The sequence below is a fragment of the Miniopterus schreibersii genome (assembly GCF_964146895.1).
Source record: "Miniopterus schreibersii genome assembly, chromosome: 11".
In the NCBI taxonomy this organism is placed as follows: Eukaryota; Metazoa; Chordata; class Mammalia; order Chiroptera; family Miniopteridae; genus Miniopterus; species Miniopterus schreibersii.
This window is the reverse complement of record NC_138111.1, coordinates 44,858,108-44,878,113: the sequence shown is the minus strand read 5'-3', so window position 1 is coordinate 44,878,113 and position 20,006 is coordinate 44,858,108. Positions and strand designations below refer to the sequence as shown.

The window sequence follows — 20,006 nt, the reverse complement described above, 5'->3', positions numbered from 1 at the left end:
GTTTCTAACTAAATGAAATTAAAAGACTTGTATCACTGAATACAGCAAACATAAAATACAGTAAAAACAAACAAACAAAAAAACATGATTTTTGTGCTGTAACGTGTACTGCCAAAATTTTCTTCCCGGAATGGTGGGATTCCACTGCTTTTTCCCCTTTTCTTGTTTCTCTCCCTCCCTCCCTCCCTCCCTCCCTCCCTCCCTCCCTCCCTCCCTCCCTCTCTCTCTCACTCTCTCTCTCTCTCTCTCTCTCTCTCTCTCTCTCTCTCTCTCTCTCTCTCTCTGTGTGTGTGTGTGTGTGTGTGTGTGTGTGTGTGTGTGTGTTCTCCAGTCCCTAGAGATACAGAATACAATCTCAAATTAAAGGATTCAAGAAACTGGATTACTATCAAACTACCTCCCAGAAGAGCTGAAGGAAAGTCCGTGGAGAAAGTACATGGCAAACTTAAGATGTTGTACAAGTCTAACATGATGCATTGAGAATTTTAATGTTTCTACTGTGATTCAGATAAAAATTCATCATTTTTCCCTCTCTTGTCAATAACTTATCATTTTGTTCATTATATTTCTGTGGATTGATAAACCACACACTATACTAATTAACCTAACTATAATCTTATTTAGATTAGAAGGTTATGCAGCAACTGTTCATGCTGGAAAACCCTAGGTTGTGAGAATCTGAATAATTTATATTTTATTTTTGTTGATATAATTTAGTGTAATGGCCATCCTCCCTTTATAATAAAAACGTCAAATATTGACTAACTTTACATAAGTATACAAAATGGCTTGAGGACAAAAAAAAAAAAAAAAAAAAAGAGGAAAAAAATACAACTGTAAGAGAGCCAAGAACGGAAAGATGGGCAAAAGGAGGAAAGGTCAGAAGAATGAATTAGAGCTGGGGGAGATGCGGGGGGAAGAGATGGGTGGGGAAAGGGGTGGAGCTTGGACCATTGCCTCAAGGTCTAAGTGGTAGCCCGAAGGCTATAAAAGCTTGGTGGAGCCAAGGGAAAGCATCCTGAAGTCCAGGATTGGCACTCTGGCAGAGGCTGGTAGGTGGCAGCAGCTGCAGTCTCTAGACAAAGGCTGACGTGCCCAAAGCAAGAGAGATAATATCCAAGATGCTGGGCCTGTTCTTGTTCCACCTGCTAGGAGGTTGGCTGCTACTGAGCCAACTTCCCAGAGAGACCCAAGGCGAGGAAATGGAAGTTTTTACGAAGTGCAACCTCGAATTAGTCCGTTTCTTCATCCATGTCTGTGGCACTCACACCTGGGCAGACGATATGAGGAAGCAGCGTAAGACAAGATCTGAACAGCCTGCAGGTGAGTGCTGCTGGTGCCTAAAAGTTTGGGCTGTTCTCTTATAACTTGCTTTTCTAGGAAGGGTCTCACCAGGGATATCACCTGAGTGAGGGAAAGCTGTGGGAACAGCAAATAGTCTCATCTGAGAGGCATTTGGTGCCCTTCACCTCTTGGCAGCCAGGGTGACTCGGTGGGGAGAAGAGGGAAGCCACAGAGGAGATAAGGCTGCCCAAAGGCCCATAGAGGCAGGGAGAACGGGGGCCAGACCCCAGAGTCAAGGTCTGTGGGCTGGACAGAGGGAGTGCTGGTGGCTGGGGCAACTAGACAAGGCATCTTGAGAGGACAGGGGGCAGTGAGGTATGAGCTGGTTATCAATCATGTCTGAGGTAGAACTCAAGAGACCACCCACAGGGTCCTGGAGAGGTGGACATGAAGGGATTTAAAGACCCTTTTCCTCTGTTTAAGAAAAAAAAAGGCTGGGACAAGGCCCATGACATCAAAAACCCCCTTTTTTGTTTCAGTTATATTTTCATTTGTAAATTTCACCAAAGGGGAGAGCACAGATTTTTTAAAAATATGTTTTTATTGATTTTTTTTAGAGAGAGAGAAAGAGAGAGGGAGAGAGAGAAATATCGATGAGAGAGAGAAACATGGATTGGCTGCCTCCTGCACACCCCTTACCAGGGGCTGAGCCCACAATCCCGGGCATGTGCCCTGACCAGGACTCTCTGTGCACAGGACAACATTCCTCCAGCTCCACACCGGCCAGGGTTGTAGAGCTTTGAACTGGATCTTGAAATTCATTTGTGAGAGAAGGCATTGAAGATTAAAAAATATATAAAAAAAGGGCCTCGTCACGTTCAGGAGAAACTGCAAAGTACCAAGAGTCAGAGGAAGTTTGCCCTTCAGACAAGCACAGCTAAACTTTTGATTTTGTTGCAGAGTAACCTCCCAAATTCAGGTTTGTGTATTAATGCACTAGTAGGCCAAAACATGGAGACACTGGTTCTTGGAGATGGAGAGAGGTTTACTCAATTTGGCTGAGGTGAAAGGATGGAACAGCAAGATCCCTCAAATCCATCTCTCCCTAAAAGCAAAAGTATGGAGTTTTTATGTAGCTAGGGAGTAGGGAGAATTCCAGGGAACTGAGAGAGAAGTGTGTGTTTCTTTAGTCATAGATGATGCTTTTCCTATTAGACTCCTGGGCGTCAGCAGCCAGTCTCAGCTACCTTGAAGACATTCTTTCCTTCTGCAAAACAAACTCACAAATTCTCCTGGTGACCCTGAAGTTATATCCTGCTTGACGAAGAGAGAGCCTATTAGCAACTTATGAGTACACTCATGAGAACAAAAGGAGTTGAGCAGGAAAATTGGTTCACATGTGAATAAAGGCCTGATTAAGAATCTAAATTTAAAAAAATCAAGGCTAAGAAAAAAGAATTAAATTATTTTATTTAATTCTAGCTGCCAAAAATACTAGGGGCATTAAAATCACAAGGAACTCAGCTACAATTTGGAGAGAAGAGAAATTATTAAATAGTAGATGTATGAAGGTATCCCTAAGAGATCAGAGCAGTTGAAAATTCTGCCTTTTTAACTTTATCTTGAAGCAGTAATTTTCCACCAAGGAACATTTAATAGTTCAAAATAATTAATACACTCTTTTATATTATTATAACTCAGAGGTTACTTAGTAATGGAAGAAAATTACTCACGTAAGAAAAATTAACATGTGGTCAAACTGAGTGTTTTTCATGACCAAGATGACTTCAGCTATGTCAGGTAGAGTCAAAGGGCTTTAATGAAAGCATTAAGGGGACATAAGGAGAGGTAACAGATGGTCCAAGTGGAAGAAAGCTCTTGGTAAATTTGTAGTTCTTTGAGCTACCCAATTATAGTAAACTAAATTGTTTAGATATCAGGATACTTGCTGATTGTTTTAATATTTAATTTTCTTGAGGCAATGCTTTCCTTTATGTCTATGCAAAATTTTATAGATTCCTGATATTTTTCTCTCCCCCCCCCTTTTTTTTTAACTTAGAAATCATGCCATTTTCCATCGCCAAAAATGCAGAAAACTTAAATACGAAGATGGAATTCATTCCTACTTCGCAACAGGAGCTGGAGAAGACGCTGGCTGAGAGCCAGCCATTGTTGAAAGAGCAACTACAACAAGCTGCATCAAATGATATAAATCTTAACTTTGAAGAATTTAAGGAAAATAGCTTTCATAGACAACGTGAAACAGAAAACAAAAGTCTTTCAGAATTAAGAAACATACGCTTAGTTAAACATTTCCTAAAAAAGAGGCAGGCCCCTTACCTATTATCTTACAAGTGTTGTTATGAAGGCTGTACCAAAAAAGAAGTGGCTGTCTTCTGCTGAGATGAAGCTAACTGGATATTTCATCTAATGTTAACATGTATTCTCAATGATGCATTCACTGATGCCTTTGTCACCCCACTGGTTATTAGAATATGAGAAATTGTTATTAGTGTTTGGGTTCTAATTTTGTGTATCAGGAAATATTCCTTGCATTATTGTAGTTTCTGCTAATAAATACTCATGCTAAAAAGTATTTTTGTCTTTTTTATTAATGGTATAATTATGTTAATTGTGCTTTTAATGCTAATAACTTAAAATGGCAATAAAATCTTTATCATTTCAACCACACACAGATAACTCAAAATTTTTTAACTAGATAGTAAAACTCTGTCTTGCATTAGTAAGAATGGACATCTATTTTTGAAATTTGTATTTGATAAATTATGATCTGTCACCCACTTTTTCTTCCAGACCTAATACCCAAACATTCTTTTATTACTTAATATTAAACAAATTATTTTAATAGCAAGAGAAAAAATTAAAAATAATTCAGCATACACAATGCCTAACACCGGGTACATAAAATGGACCAAAATATTTTTATTGATATTAACTCATATCAGATTACAAAGAATCACAAAACTTGCGACTTTTCTAATATATTTTTAAAGATTCGTGTGTTATATTGAGCTATCAACTGCAAACAATCAGATTGGACACTCTTTAATTCAGTCAGGACCAAATAAACTTAACTCTTTTCAGGCTAGAGTTCTTTTCTTAATTCTACTGTCTAAGACACTCAAAAGTAAATTATGTTTTTTAAGGAGAAAAATGAATATATATATATATATACACACACATATATATATGAAAATAAACAGCTCAGTGTTAAATATTACAGAAGTGGTTTAGCAAGGGAACACACTTTATGTTTACTATTTTAGAATTTACCATTTCTGTAACTAGTAACTGTGAATTGATATGAAAACTTGTTAGAATAGTAAATTAACAAAGTTATCATTTTAGTATTTAGCCAGGTCCTTCAACTTACATACACATAAAATTTTAGAAAAATGCCCTCAAATACCAAGTAAATCTCCATCAAATGTCTATAAATAGAATTTAAAGGTTTTAAGACAGTAACTCCCATATTTCAAATCCCCATACAAGATTAATAATACCCAGGCTTTTTTAAGTCCTCACCAAGGCCAACTTATGAACCTTCATAAATGGCTGCAGAACCTCAGAGGCCATAAGCCATCTTGGACAAAGCCGGGAAGAGTGCTGTCTGAAATGAAAAGTCTAACCCAGGAGAACAAGGGCAGTAACCAGGAAACTTACGGCCCAGACAGGACAGAGAGGCATCCCTGGACACAAAAGGCACCTCCCCAGACCCTGCCCTGGCCCATGTCCCTCATCTGCTCCTCCACAAAAGCCTTGGAGGCAGAACTCCGGGTCCAGAATCTGCATTCACTGCCTCTGATGATATGGCTACTTTTTAAGTGGTGCAAAGATAATCTCTGGTTAACCATCTACTACAAACACTCAAATAATCAATTAACATCATTAAGATATCTAAATCTTGTGCTACTGAAGTCCTCCTAAAACTCTCATGAAAAAGTGATGATTGTATGCTTAATTTATTTCCCATAAAAAATTTACTGTTTATATTATATACATGTATCAGTTAGGAGTGTGTTCTCCGTAAATAACAGAAAACTCTACAATAGTAGCTTCAAAGAAGCCTGTGGGGTAAACATCCAGCATGGTTTAGCATGGGAATGATGCCAGCAGGCTCCTCCCACCTTTCCAGTCAGCATATAGGCCCTCCTCCTTGTGCTCCCACCCCGGGATCCCCAAATGGCTGCTGCACCTCTGGATCTCTATGTGCATTTTTAGACAAGAAAAGAAGGGGACAGAAGAGTTAGTGCCTGGATCAGAAAAGCAAAGGCTTTGCCTGACACCTCACATGTGTGCTTATTTCACAGTGGCCAGAGCTGTGACACAGCTACCTGCAAGAGACATTGGGAAATAATTTCTAGCACTTAACAGTCTAGAGAGTTGAGGGAGGCAAGGGAGAAGGGTCTAGAAAGGGTCTAGGTCAGCCAGCCTATAGCTTTGCTCATGCTTGCTGCTCTTGCGCCTACAATGTCTGTTTCAAAGACATTAATCTTTATTTATTAGCCTTCACCATTAAGAGTAACCCCAACTGGAGTTGGATCTGAGAGATATCATGGGGAAAAGAAAGAAGTCTTTGGAATCTAGCAGACATGGGTAGGAATTGTAGCTCCAGTACTTGCCTGCTGTATGCATGGGCACATTTAATTTTTTCTATTCAAAAAGGTGGAAAGGACAGAAAGTGCCCATCTGCCCCCTCACCCATAAAAATTTCCCCTATTATTAACATTTTGTGATAGTGTGGTACCTTTGCATCAGTTGGTTAACCAATATTGATATTATATTATATTATTATTAACTAAAGTCTATAGTTTACATTAGGGTTCACTCTTTGTTTTGTACATTCTATTTTTTAATTAGTTGACTATTTTTAGATTAGTTTTAGGTTCACAGAAAATCTGAGTGAAAAGTACAGAAAGCTCCCAAATATTCCTGTCCTCCCAAGTCCTACCCCCAATATTTGTACATTTGTTACAATTGATAAACCAACATTGACACATCATTGTCAACCAAAGCCCACAGTTTACATTACAGTTCACACCAGGTGTACATTCTACAGATTTTGACAAATGCATAATGACATGGATCCATTCTTATAATACCTTACAGGACAGTTACATTGTCCTAAAAAAATCCCTCCCTTCCCCCAAATCTCTGGCAACTGCCAATCTTTTTACTGTCCCCACAGTTTTGCCTTTCCAGAAACTCACTAGTTATCACACACTATACAGCCTATTCAGATAGTCTTCTTTCACTTAGTAATGTGCCTTAACATTTCTCCATATTTTTTCAAGGCTTGATAGTTTATTTCTTTTTTTTAAAAAAATATATCTTTATTGATTTCAGAGAGAGGAAAGGAGAGGGAGAGAGAGAGAGGTAGAAACATCAATGATAGAGAGTCATTGATTGAGCCCGCAACCCAGGCTTATGCCCTGACCAGGAATCGAACCCAATCGCCTGGATCCCAGGTCAATGCTCAACCGCTGAGCCACGCCCGGCCGGGCAATAGTTCATTTCTTAATGGCACTGAATAACATTCCATTGTATAGATGCACCACAGTTCTTTATTCATTCACCTTGTCGCATCCAAGCTTTGACAATTATGTATAAAGCTGCTATAAAAACATTCACGTGCAGGTTTTTGTGTAGACATGTTTTCAGCTCATGTGGGTAAACAGCAAGGAACACAATTGCTAGATCATATGGTAAAAGTATGTCACATTTTTTGAAAAAAAACTTCTGTAAGAGTAACATACAGTAATTTTGAAAAATGTTAGAAGGAAGTTCCAAGACTTTTATCTTCATGAAACATGCTTTCTTTAGCATTCAGTACATTATAAGATTTCATTATTTGTAAAATGGGATTAATGAAATCCATTATCTAGCTTTCATCAAGAATGTTGGAAAAATAATTTTTTAAATGTGATAGCGAGTGTATACTGGGTGTCTGAGAAATTTGATAGCTGAAAAGTATATAAAGAAAAGTGTATTACTAAAATCTATTGTTTTAGCATGGCAACATGCTTCTGTCAAACACAGACTAGAGAAAATAAAGTTACTAATACTGAAAAAAGAACCCACAAAAAACTTCTAAGCTGTCTTCCCAAGTGGCTGTGCCATTTTGCATTACCAGCAGCAATGAATGAGTTCCTTTTACTCCTTCTTGTCAGCATCTGGTGTTGTCAGTGTTCTGGATTTTGGTCATTCTAATAGATATAGTGGTATCTCACTGTTGTCGGTTTTTTTAATTGAATTTATTGGGGTAACATTAGTTAATAAAATTATACAGGTTTCAGGTATATAATTTTACCACACATCATCTGTATAGTATATTGTGTTTACCACCCCAAGTCAAGTCTTCTCCTTCCACCGCCATTTATCCCCCTTTACCTTTTTCTACCTCCCCCCACACCTCCTTCCCTCTGACAATCACCATCCTGTTGTCTGCACCCATGAGTCTTTTTTTTCTTTTCTTAATCCCTTCACCTTCTCGCCCAGCCCCTAACCCCCTTCCCTCTGACAGCTGTCGTTCTGTTCTCTATATCCAAGAGTCAGTCTCCATTTTGTTCATTTATGTTGTTCATTAGATTCCACACATAAATGAAATAATACAGTACTTGTCTTTCTCTGACTGGTTTATTTCACTTAGCATAATACTCTCCAAGTCCATCATTCATGCTGTCACAAAAGGTAAGATTTTCTTCTTTATGGCTGAGTAGTATTCCCACTGTGTAAATGGACCACAGTTTTTTTATCCACTCATCTACTGATGAGCACTTGGGCTCCTTCCAAATCTTGGCTGTTGTAAATAATGCTGCAGTGAACATAGGGGTGCATATATATTCTTTTGAATTATGCCCTAACAATGTATGGTATTGAACATCTTTTCATATCCATCTTGTTAGCCAAAAGCATATCTTATTTGGTGAAGTGTTTGTTCAGATCCTTTGCCCATTTTAAAATTAAGATGTTTGTTTTCTTATTGAGTTTTAAGCATTCTCTGTATATTTTGGATACCAGTCATTTATCAGATATGTGTTTTTACAAATATTTTGTTCCAGTCTATGGCTTGTTGTTTCATTCTCTGAAGATTGTCTTTCACAGAGAAGGTTCTAATTTTAATAAAGTCCAAATTTTTATTTACATGAATCATGCTTTTTGCATTGTATCTAAAAAGTCATCAGCAGCCTGGTCGGGCTTAGCTCAGTGGTTGAGCATCGACCTAGGACCCAGGAGATCGTGGTCTGATTCCCAGTCAGGGCACATACCCGGGCTGTGGGCTCAATCAATCTCCAGTCAGGGGTGTGCAGGAGGTAGCCGATCAATGACTCTCACTCATCATTGATGTTTCTATCTCTCTCTCTCCCTCTCCCTTCCTCTCTCTGAAATCAATAAAGATATTAAAAAAAAAAAAAAAGACAACAGCCAACACAATAGCCATCTGGTGTGAATGCTGTCTTGAACCACAAATACATAGGTAATATAATAGAGTTGCATTTTATTGTCACATCTTACAATAAGTTTGCATCTGATTGGTTAATTCTTAGTACCAGAAATCCCTATATACAAGTATAGGCTCCTGATTTTTTAAAAAGTCGTGTTGGAACAAAAAGGGTAGGTAATTACTATTATTTTTGTGTGTGTGTAAATCAATAAAAAATTCTTTTTGGTTTAATCCTCACAAGAGGATATTTTTCCATTGCTCTTCAAAGAGAGTGGAAGGGACGGGGGTAGAGAGAGAGAAAAACATCATTGACTGGTTGCTTCCCACACATGCCCCAACCAGGGGCGGGAAGTGAACCCACAACCCAGGTACATGCCCTTGACTGGGAATCAAACCCACGACTCTTTGGTGAGCAGGCCAACACTATTCACTGAGTCAAACTGGCCAGGGTTAAATCAATCAAAATTATATCTTTTTTTAAATTTAAAAAAAATTTTTTTTGTCAGATCAGCAGAAAATATTCTTGGCATGCAGTAGAATTTTAGTAATTAGTTTATGTGTGCCATGAAATGAAAAAGGTTGAAAAATCACTGTTCTAGATACTTCATATAAATGGAATCAGACAATAATTGTCCTTTTGTGTCTGGCTTATTTCACTTAGCACATTGTATTTAATTAAGGTCCATCCATGTTGTGTCATGTATCAAAATTCATTTCTTTTTATAGAAGAATGGTGTTTCCTTGTATATATATACAACAGTTTTTTTAATCCATTCATGCATTGATGGACATTTGGGTTGCTTCCACTTTTTGGCCTTTGTGAGTCATGCTGCAGTAAACAATAGGTGTACAAATGTTTGTCTGAGTCCCTGCTTTCAGTTCTTTTGGGTTCATATCTAGGAGTGAAATCACTGGATCATGTCATTATATTTTTAACTTTTTGAGGAACTGTCTACCACAGAGGCTGTACCATTTTACATTTCCACAGGAGTGCACAAGAGTTCCAATTTCTCCACATCCTTGTCGACACTTTTTATTTCCTTTTAGGATAATAGTCATCCTAATGAACGTGAAGTAGGATCTCAATGTACTTCTGATTTGCATTTCTCTAATGATTAATGACATTAAGCATCTTTTAATGTACTTATCAGCAATCTTCTTTGAAGAAATGTCTAAAAAATTATTTTAAACATGAAAAATGTCTAAAAGAAATGTCTAAAAAGCAATTATTTTAGTTATTATAATTAATCCTATCCATAATTAACATTGACAAATTAAAAATTTTAAGGACTAAATCATGGGAATCCCAGTTCCCATATCAAGATATCAACATAAAATGCTAAAATAACTTGAGCAAATATTCTAGTATAATTTCTAGCAATCCCATGTTTTATCTTTCATAAATGAAATTTTCATTTATACTCAAATGTGATTTACTGGGCAGCTCCCATTTCATGACAGTGTCCTGGAAGAAGGTAGCTAGGATGGGAAACTAAAAATAAGTCAGGCAGGAAATCATTCAGTAATAACAGTAATTTATTCATTCAAAATAAATCATTTCACTAATAATTTGTTCAATTCCCTAAATTCATTGAATTTTGCTAATAAACATAAGTAGTAATAGTAGTTAGAATGGATTCATTCATTCATTAAATGTCTAGCAGCTGCTCTCCTGGGCTTGGATAATAAATAGTAAACAGAAATAGTCCCACCCGCAGCCGCCGCCTCCGCCTGCCCTCGGAGCGCACCGAGGGAGACGTCGGGCGTCCTGGAGGAGCTGCCCGGCGAGAAGCTGGTGATGGGAAGCGGCGGGGAGGTGCAGGGGGTGCACAGGCACCGCCGGGCACCGGAGACACGGCTGCTCGGCTCCGCTTCAGCTGCAGCTCGAGCGCCCCCTGCGCCAAGCTCAGCGCCAGCCGGGCCGCTTTCAAGGGCCGCCTGCGGGTGGGGGTGGGGTGGGGGTGGGGGTGGGGATGGGGTGGGGGTGGGGGTGGGCGTGGGGTTGGGGGTGGGGGTGGAGACTGGGCGGCCGGGCCAGAGCCAGACCCTGGGCGCACGTAGCTGGCGCCCCCGAAGCTGTCTGGAGATGGTCTTTGGGCCCTGGAACCTGGACCAGCGGCAGCGGTGGGACTTCCCGCGGGGCATGCTGTGGCTGGTGCTGCCCTCCAAGGGCACAGGCAGCTTCCACTTTGGAACAAATACCTAATTTCCGACATTCCACCGTTATTGCTCCTAGACTCTACCACCTATGGGCTGGTGATCCGTGACCACCCAGATGGTTTGGAATTCCCTGGGGACCCTAAACGCTGCAGGGAAGTCACTGCAAGGCCCTGGCTTAGAAATAAGGGGCAGTCCCTGGAGAGCAGCAGACTGGAGGGGTCTCACGTGGGAGTCTATTTCTCCGCACACTGGGGTCCCCTCTGCCGAAACCTCACCCGGGTCCTGGTGGAATCCTACCTCAAGATCAAGGAGGCAGGCCAGAAATTTCAGATCATCCTTGTTAGTGCAGACACATCAGAGGACTCATTCAAACAGAACTTGAGTGACATGCCCTGGTTCCCTGTCCCCTACACCAAGGAGGCCCAGCAGAGTGTATGGAGTCCAAGGCATTCCTTCCCTCATCCTGCAGGATGGGCAGGGGCGAGTGGAGGTGCCGGAGGACGACTGGGACTGCAGGGAGTTCCTGCGGCATCCCATGCACATGCTGGAGCCGCCTGACTCCAACACCGTGAGCTCACCGAGGGCCTCTGCCTCGTCTTTTTGTAGATTCTGAGAATGATGGGAAGTCAGAGGAGGCCAAGCAGTTGATCCAGTCAATAGCTGAAAAGATCAAGTACAAAGCCAAAGAGGAGGAGGTGCTGCTTCTGTTCTTAGTGGAGGGGAAGGATGATATGACTGACTCCCTGTGAGATGACACCAACCTGCCAGAGGCTGCCCCTTTTTCACCAGACTGGACATGTCAGCCCAGGCCAAGTACCTGACTGACATGGAGATCACCCCTGCCATTGTGGAAGCCTCTGAGAATCACTAGCAGCAACGCTCAACCCAGCACCCATTGTGTGGGGCTCCAGCCTCATGAGACGTTATTTAAAACTCAGTCTTCTCCTCCTTTTCCTCCCCTTCCTTCCTTACATCCATGGACTTTTTTGGTGTGTCCTGAATCACACAACCCAAGTATCCAACCTCTCCGTGGTGCCTTGTTTCCTCTATTAACTCCTCAGCTAGTACCCTCGGGTGCGCATACTCTCAGCAGCAGAACCCATCATCTTTGGAGACTGCTTGGGATTCACAGGGCTGCCGTAACCTGGCCAGAGCTGGGGCTGCCTCACTCGCTCTCAGTCACTAGCTCCTGGTGAAGTATTTGCCAAGGTGTTCTGCCCGGTGAGCATGAAGGGACCGTGCACTGCGCTCTGGCTCGCAGTTCAGTGACACAGGTGGAGCAGGGAAAGGGCCCCATCGTTAGATATTGGCTTAGAGCTTGTGGTGAGAAATCCTTTTCTAGGCGACTTAGTTTGTCTTGGTCTGAGGGAAAAACACTAGCTTGTCAGTTGGTTCTTGGGCAGGGGATCTTGGATTTCAAAGGAAGTTTGTGTTTTCTGGTGACTCATATAGTAACTGCTTACTTTGAGCTCCTGCCATAGGATAAGAGTTTCTCATTCTTTCCTTGTCTTTCTTCCTTGATTCTGACCTTCTCTAAGTTTCTGCCTTCTCTTATGAACAGCCCCTACTAGCTTGCACTTTTGTTAATAAATTCATCCCCTTGGGCATCTTCCCAAGATGCACTTGGCTTTGGTTCTTAGAGGAGCACCACCTCACCAGTGCAGACCCTCTGACTCAGCCCAGCTCTGGGCCTGGCACTACTGGAGTTCTGCGGAGGTGCCTGTGCCCACCTTTGGTTACCCGTCATTCCTTTTCTCTTCAGAGCAGAACTAAAAAGAGGCTAGTTACGAGAAGCCTAACTTTTCCTAAGAACCTGCAGAAAAAGCTGTGTCCTAGGGTGGGACTGAGGGGAGAGGACATGTCAATGAAGAGTAGGCCTTGGATCCTCTTTGCTAGGTCCTGGTAGTTTGGCTCCGTATTTGGGCTGAACTGATCACAAAAAGGAGAATAACATCTGTGTCCTTAGCACTTGGGATGGAGGGCTTCACCCAGGGGCTTGCAGGGTTTTAGCCTCTCTCAACCAGATGTCAGGGTCTTTAAAGCAATCTCAGGCCTTGCCCTTGGCTCCACTCACAACACTCTGAAGGCAAGACCATTTATTTGGAACATGCAGCCCCCAATTAGCTCCTTGCTGAAATGAATTGTTGATTTGTAGTTCATAAGTACAAAATTAGTTGGTAATTAGACTGTTTACTTGCTGTCACCAGCCTGAAATGCAATCACCTAGTAAGAAATAAAGCAGGTATATCTGGACATTAAAAAAAGAAGAAGAAAAAAAAGTTCCACTCCTCAATGAGCTTACAACTCATAGAGAAGAGATAATTACATGATTTTTTTCAAAATTCACTATAGTGCAACAAAGAACTATAATTATGACATAAGTATAAAATAGGGTATAAAGGAACAAGTAGTCAATTCTTAGGAAGCTTATTCAGTTATTCTTTCATTCATTCACCAAATATTATATGATTGTTGATATTAACATTTCATTTATTTGTTATTAATATAATTATAATTATTAACATTAAATTATTACTGAGAACCAACTATGTGCCAGGCACTGTTCAAGGCAAATGATGTCAAGGTAAACAAAACAAAATCACTGCCTGCATGGAGCTCACCTTCTGGTAGGAGGAGACAAATAATAAACACATAGAGAAGTAAAATATATACTATGTTCGTAATGAATGGTATGAAGAAATACAAAGCAGTGCAAAGAGAATGAGAGTATAAATCAGATTTGCTAGTTTCTGACACACACTGCTTGAGAGGTGGTTTATCTTCCTCTCGGTATAACAAATATTCTCCTTTCTCACAGGGTTTCGCTGATAAAGTTTTGACTAGGACTCGTGGCCCACTGTAGTTTGGATGTTTGTTTTTCAAGGAAGACAATGAAATTGTGCTAATCAAATCACATCAACCTTCAAAAACATCTGACTGCCAGTTAATTTAACAGCACTCACGGATGCCACTGGGAAGCAGGGCAAAGCTGGAGGAAGGGAAAATGGAGAAAAAGACACAGTCAGGAGGCAGAAAGGAGGGGGAGAGAAAAATAAAAATGTAAGGGGAAGTGGAGACTATCACTGACCCCCGCTGGCGCCTCTCTGGGGTTTTGTCGTCCTTAAACCTATTGCTCCCGAGGTGGCCTCGGCCGCCCCCTTGTGGCTGGTGGTGCGTCCTTCACAGCCGGCGCACTAACATTTCATTCAAAGTGACAAAGCCACCTGTAGGGACTGCGCTACAATTTCCTGCCCCTTCCCTCCTTATTTAACAAAATGTTGTTATTCTCAGAAGGCATTTCCTCTATGGATCCCTGTCCCAGGCTAGTTACAATCTGGCACTAGGCAGTCCTCTATAATCTATAACCGAAAGAACCAGATTATCATCCCAGGTACCCTAGGCCCGTTTCTCCCTGCGGAATGGGTAGAAATTTTCGAAGAAGCTTTGAATCTAACTTTAAAATACACATTCACACTGCGGAGGGGGGTGGGGAGGGGGTGGAAGGGGTCAATAGGGAGAAAAGGGGACATCTGTAATGTTTTGAATTAAAAAAATTAATTAAAAAATAAAACACATATACACATATGTTTCAGCATATTTCACTGCCAACTAGGCGTGAGGCCCTGAGGTACCAGGGGGCAGACACAGGCACTACCTTCAGGCAGTTTGAGTATTTACGGGAAGCAGCTTGCCAGCCAGCACGAGACACGAGGTCCAGGATGCGCATGCGCTCCGAAGGCCTACAGCGGCGCGCACGCGCAAGCCTGCTGGGGCGCATGCGCAAGGGCCGTGCAGCCGTTGGCGCGCGAGGCCGGCTGGGCGGCGGGTTGAGGGATGCCGCGGCTCCTCTGCGTGTGTTTGCTGTGGCTCGGGCTCCTGCCGGTGTGGGGCTCCCATGAACCGAGCCACAAAAGAAGAGCCAGAAGGCTGTGCGGCCGGCACCTACTGAAAGGAATAGTCAAACTCTGTGGGGATGCTGACTGGAACCACTTCGACCAGAACAGCCTCGTGAAAAACCAGCTGGATCTCCAGGCCGTGAGGAAGCTTCAAAGCTTCATCCGGGAGCTGCCGGAAAACTCCCGGATCCAGGGGAGAGGCACGAACGGAGGTAAACGTGTAAACCACGGACCCGCGTGTTTTATCGCCTCTCTTTCTTATCCCCGAATCTGCTCGGCCAGATAGTGCGCTTCCTCCAGAAATGGAATCTTGATCATGTTCCCCGGTCAAACCTACCGACATGTAAACTCAGTTTATCCTGCTCCTGTAAAGAAAGAGGCGCCTCCCGGGAGCCTTCCACTTGCATGTTAATTTAGTGATTCCCACACTTTCAAGTGCATGAGTCACCTGGTGAATACCAGTCGTACACAGATTCTGATTCAGGAGGCCTGGGGGGACCCGAGAGTCCCCATTTTCACCAGCGCCCGGGCTGCTGCTGCTGCTGGTTGGATGACGCTTTTAGAGCAACAAGGGTCTAGCGCCCTCCTCCATCTATTCCTTATTCTTTCTTCTTTTCCCCCACAAGTGCAATGAGGACCTTCGCTTTCTACTTGATGTTGGGTGGGTATTTCTCTCACGTCCGATACTGTGCCTTGACTGCCTATACTACAGTCAACATTTTACTTTCAGGCGTCCGAGCTCGAGTTGGTTATTTTAAAAGAGCTCGGAATCCCTTTTCTTGGCAAAGCCTGCTGTGGAGACTTATTTTCTTAATTAAGAAAATAAATTCAACTTTAAAACCCAGAGCCGATTAATGACCCCTTTGTTTCAGGTATTATTCACACTTCCCTGGAGGACGGTGTCGTTAATTCAATGAGGAGAGGGCTGCAATGAAACAAGATTTGTGGGAAATAAAAATATGCCTGACAATATTTCCGAATTGTCATACCCATTCAGCATGTTACTGTGGGAACTAGGTAAAGGACATTTTGCTGAAGTGGAAATAATATGTGGCAATGAAGCCATAGTTTTAAACTATATGGAAGAAGGAAAAATGGGTTTAGGTTATCAATATGAATTTGCATTAAAATTTTAAAAAGTTTTAATCTATAAGGAAAGATAACATTTCATCAGACCTGTTAATTTCCAGTGAGTAAATTAGAAGTTGTAGAGAGATACAGGTATGTGTTTCCAATATAAAATTTCAATATAGAATATATAATTATGCCATTTCTTTTACATATGAATGTAGCTGAAATGTTGATTAACTTTTATTTAGCTTGTACCAGCAGGAAACATTTTTGTGTTAGATCAAGTCAATTATCAACAATTTTTTAAAATTTTGTTAATTTTTTTTTTTTCTTTTTGAACATTTTTTTAAAAAATATCTCTTTATTGATTTCAGAGAGAGGAAAGGAGAGGGAGAGAGAGATAGAAACATAAATGATGAGAGAGTCATTGATCGGCTGCCTAGCCCGCAACCCGGGCATGTGCCCTGACTGGGAATCGAACCCCAATCGCCTGGATCCTAGGTCAATGCTCAACCACTGAGCCATGCCCAGCCTGGCTGTTAATTTTTAAATCATAGTTGATATACAATTTTATATTAGTTTCTTCTGTACAACCCCATGATTTCACATTTATGTAACTTATGAAGTGATCACCTCCATAAATCTAGTACCCATCTGACACCATACATAGTTATTACAACGTTAGACTGTATTCCCTATGCTGTACTTTACATCCCCATGACTGACATGTTCTGTAACTACCAATTTGTACCTGTAAGTACCAATTTGTACTTCTAAATCCCTTCCCCTTTTTCACTTATACCCCCAACCACTCTCGCATCTGGCAACCATTCAAATGTTCTCTGTATCTATGAGTGTGTTTCTGTTCTGCTTGCTTATTTTGTTTTTTAGATTCCACATATAAGTGAAATCATCTAGCATTTTAATTTTCTGGTGGTCTATCTATGTACCTCTGACAATGGAAAATATAGTTTGGTACACTGATATTCAAAAATGCTTTTTTTTTTTTTTCCTTTAAAGCTACTCATATATAACTTGAATCTGAAATTCTGTAGTTTTTGTTAGTGGACCCTGAACATAAGGGCCATGTCTCTAAGACCTACCCCAAAATGTGGCTTCATGAAGCTGACATATTTCTAAATCCTGCCTGAGTGTCAGGTGAAACCACTGCTGTTTCACCACCAGCTTTTCATAATCCGTGACACCTGTTCAGTTAGATTGAGCATATTCCCCTATTCTTGATCTTTATTAATCTATTCTTCATTTGTTTTTTGTGAGATATCATTATCAAAAGTGGGCCATGCTGGCCCCCTCTCTATGTATTAATTCAACAAAATTTGAGTGTCTATTATGTGCTAGGTATTTTTCTTGGTAATAGGGATATAAAGGTAAATGAACAGTTTCACTCAGGAGCCAGGAAGGGCTCCTGTCTCATGAAGCTAGGAGAATAGTGAAGATAGATAATAAACATAAGTAAATTATACAGTATGTACACATACATACAACATGGAGGAACTTTGAAAACATTACACTAAGTGAAAGAAACCTGACACAAAAGGCCATATATGGTATGATTTCATTTTCATAATAGGAAAAATCCATAGAAATAGAAAGTAGATTAGTGGTTTCCAGGGACTGAAGGATGAGGGAAATGGAATAGACCACTGATGGGTATGGAATTTCTTTTGGGCGTGATAGAAATGTTCTGCAATTATATAGTGATGATGGTTGCACAACCTTATGAATATACTAAAAAAAATCACTGAATTGGCGCGGCTGACATGGCTTAGTGGTTGAGCATTGATTTATGATCCAGGAGATCTCGGTTTGATTCCTGGTCAGGGCACATGCCCGGGTTGCGGGCTCAATCCCAAGAAAGGGGTATGCGGGAGGCAGCCAATCAATGATTCTCTCATCACTGATGTTTCTGTCTCTCTCTCTCCCTCTCCTGTCCTCTCTCCGAAATCAATGAAGACATATTTTTTTAAAATATCACTGAATTGTATACTTTAAAATGCTGAATTTTATGGCATGTGAATATCTCAGTATGCTTTTTGCATAAAAATGTGCAAAGGTTTCTAAGCCTTTTTATAGGAAAACACTGCCTACAAGTATTTTAGTTAAAAATATATATTACTTTTGAGTAAACATTTTATTATTTAAAATGTGATTATTTGTTTTTTAATAATTAACTGATTTTAGTATTCCAGTATTATGATTAAATTTTCAGCTAGAGGAAGATTTTAATAAAGGAGACTTTTTCTCTTCTCTCAACAGAAGCTTTTCTCTTCTCTACTACTGCCTCCCAGGAAGCAGCAACAAACAATCTGGAGATGCAGTCACCTCCTGAGTATCAGTATAATAAGGACAACTTGCTACCTAATACGACAAGTGAACTTGCCTCATCACAAGATATCAGTTCATATGTTCAAGAGATTATAGAATTTCAGAACCAAAATACAAATAAAGTTAAAACCTTAAGGAAATTGTTTTGGGGGAATCATCCCCAAAGAATACGGAGAGGATACTCAGAAAAGTGTTGTCGTAAAGGATGTACAGAAGAAGAACTTATAATTGCATGCCTTCCATATATTCATTTTTAAAACTTAAAGCAAGAGGAGCACCAATTGTGACTGAGATGTACTAACCATCATAGGAATTATACTAACGTAATAAAAGCTTAATATGTTTATTTTACTTTTTACTTATTTACTTATATTTGGTAATTGTTCTTGTAGGTTCTCTGCTGTGAACACCTTAATGTACTTGAAAGCACTTGACAATACTTTATGGTGATAATAGGAATCTTAAGTATTTTCTTTGTTGACCCCTATTTTTCATAATTTTTATATTTGAAGTTGTTACTGGAGATGGCATGATCCATGCAGACATCTAAGAATTACCTGTTCATCCTTGTCTTTATGGCTGAAACTCTCTTAAACTGTATTTAAATGGATTATGGAGCGTTCTGCATTCCATCTGTATGACGTACAGATTGAGGCCCATGACTATTAGGCTCACTCCAGTATGCCAATACATCTGTGCCACTAACTTAAAGATAACTAACCAACTATCACTCCTATAATAGTAGGAACACTTTTTATTCCTTGAGCTTTATTATAGTAACTGATCAGAAATCTTTTTAGTTTCTATTCTGGAATTAAAAAGAATTAATCTCTTTCGGTTATAAAATCTCCCCAAGATACTCTGTCTTTGCTTGGAAGGTACTGATGTAATTAATGTGACGATCTATTCTCACTTGGTTTCTGTTTTCTTGAGTGGACTTGAATGATAAAGCCCCTGACAGTGATCCAGAAAGCAGTTTTGAATTGGTTTAGGGCAAGGATGATAAATGAGTTTCATCTTAAATAGAAACTCCAAATGATTAGTAGTGGCTCGCTTGTTTGCAGCCCACATCTCTTCACATGCATTTTAAGACCTCTTCAACAGTATAGTTCAATTCTCCCTCCTGTCTTTTCTGCTATTTGTGCTATATCTCCTATTTCCACATCTGTTATAAACTACACAATATATTTCTATTATTTTGTTTTAAATAATTATATTTTTTATTTATACACTTTTAATGAGAGTATTGCCATTGCATACATTTTCTTTATCTGACTTTCACATTAAGTCAATGTCTGTTATGTAGCCATCAAAAATCTATAGTCCAATTTAAACTAGCTTCTTAAAATTAGCCACTTCTGATTGCTTTCCTGAAGTCTTTCTATGCTACAAACTTGTAATCAGCATGAATTGTAAATATACCTTCTACAGTGCAAACATTTCTCAGGCCTGCTCCATTAAAGCTATCTGGAAATGTCATAATTGCTTCTAATAATCTATTTTATTATGCTTTGTAATGGTATCTCCATGGATTTTTGATATATCTAATCTTGCATATAAACAAATATGTATTTTTTCTATTTACCTGGAGACAGCAAAGCAGAATCCACAGTACTTGTTTGTAGCTATAATTTTAACTCTATGCACAGCATTATATAATCCATTTGATTTAGTAACTCCATTAAAGTCCTCTGAATCTATCAGCTGAAATACTTCCAGAAAAACATCATCATCAATGGCATCTATTTATCCATAAAAAATGATGCATGGCTGATGATCCCTTT

At 40.2% G+C, this 20,006-nt stretch overlaps 1 protein-coding gene across 1 annotated transcript; it reads left to right on the top strand.

The window, feature by feature from the left end:
- Positions 1 to 14,743: 14,743 nt before the first annotated feature.
- Positions 14,744 to 18,479, top strand: INSL6 (insulin like 6; the record flags this gene model as incomplete). The annotated part of the gene is made up of 2 exons (XM_081150773.1): positions 14,744 to 15,017; positions 18,154 to 18,479. The coding sequence occupies 2 exons, from the start codon at positions 14,744 to 14,746 to the stop codon at positions 18,477 to 18,479; spliced, it is 600 nt and encodes a 199-aa protein (XP_081006899.1).
- Positions 18,480 to 20,006: the final 1,527 nt, after the last annotated feature.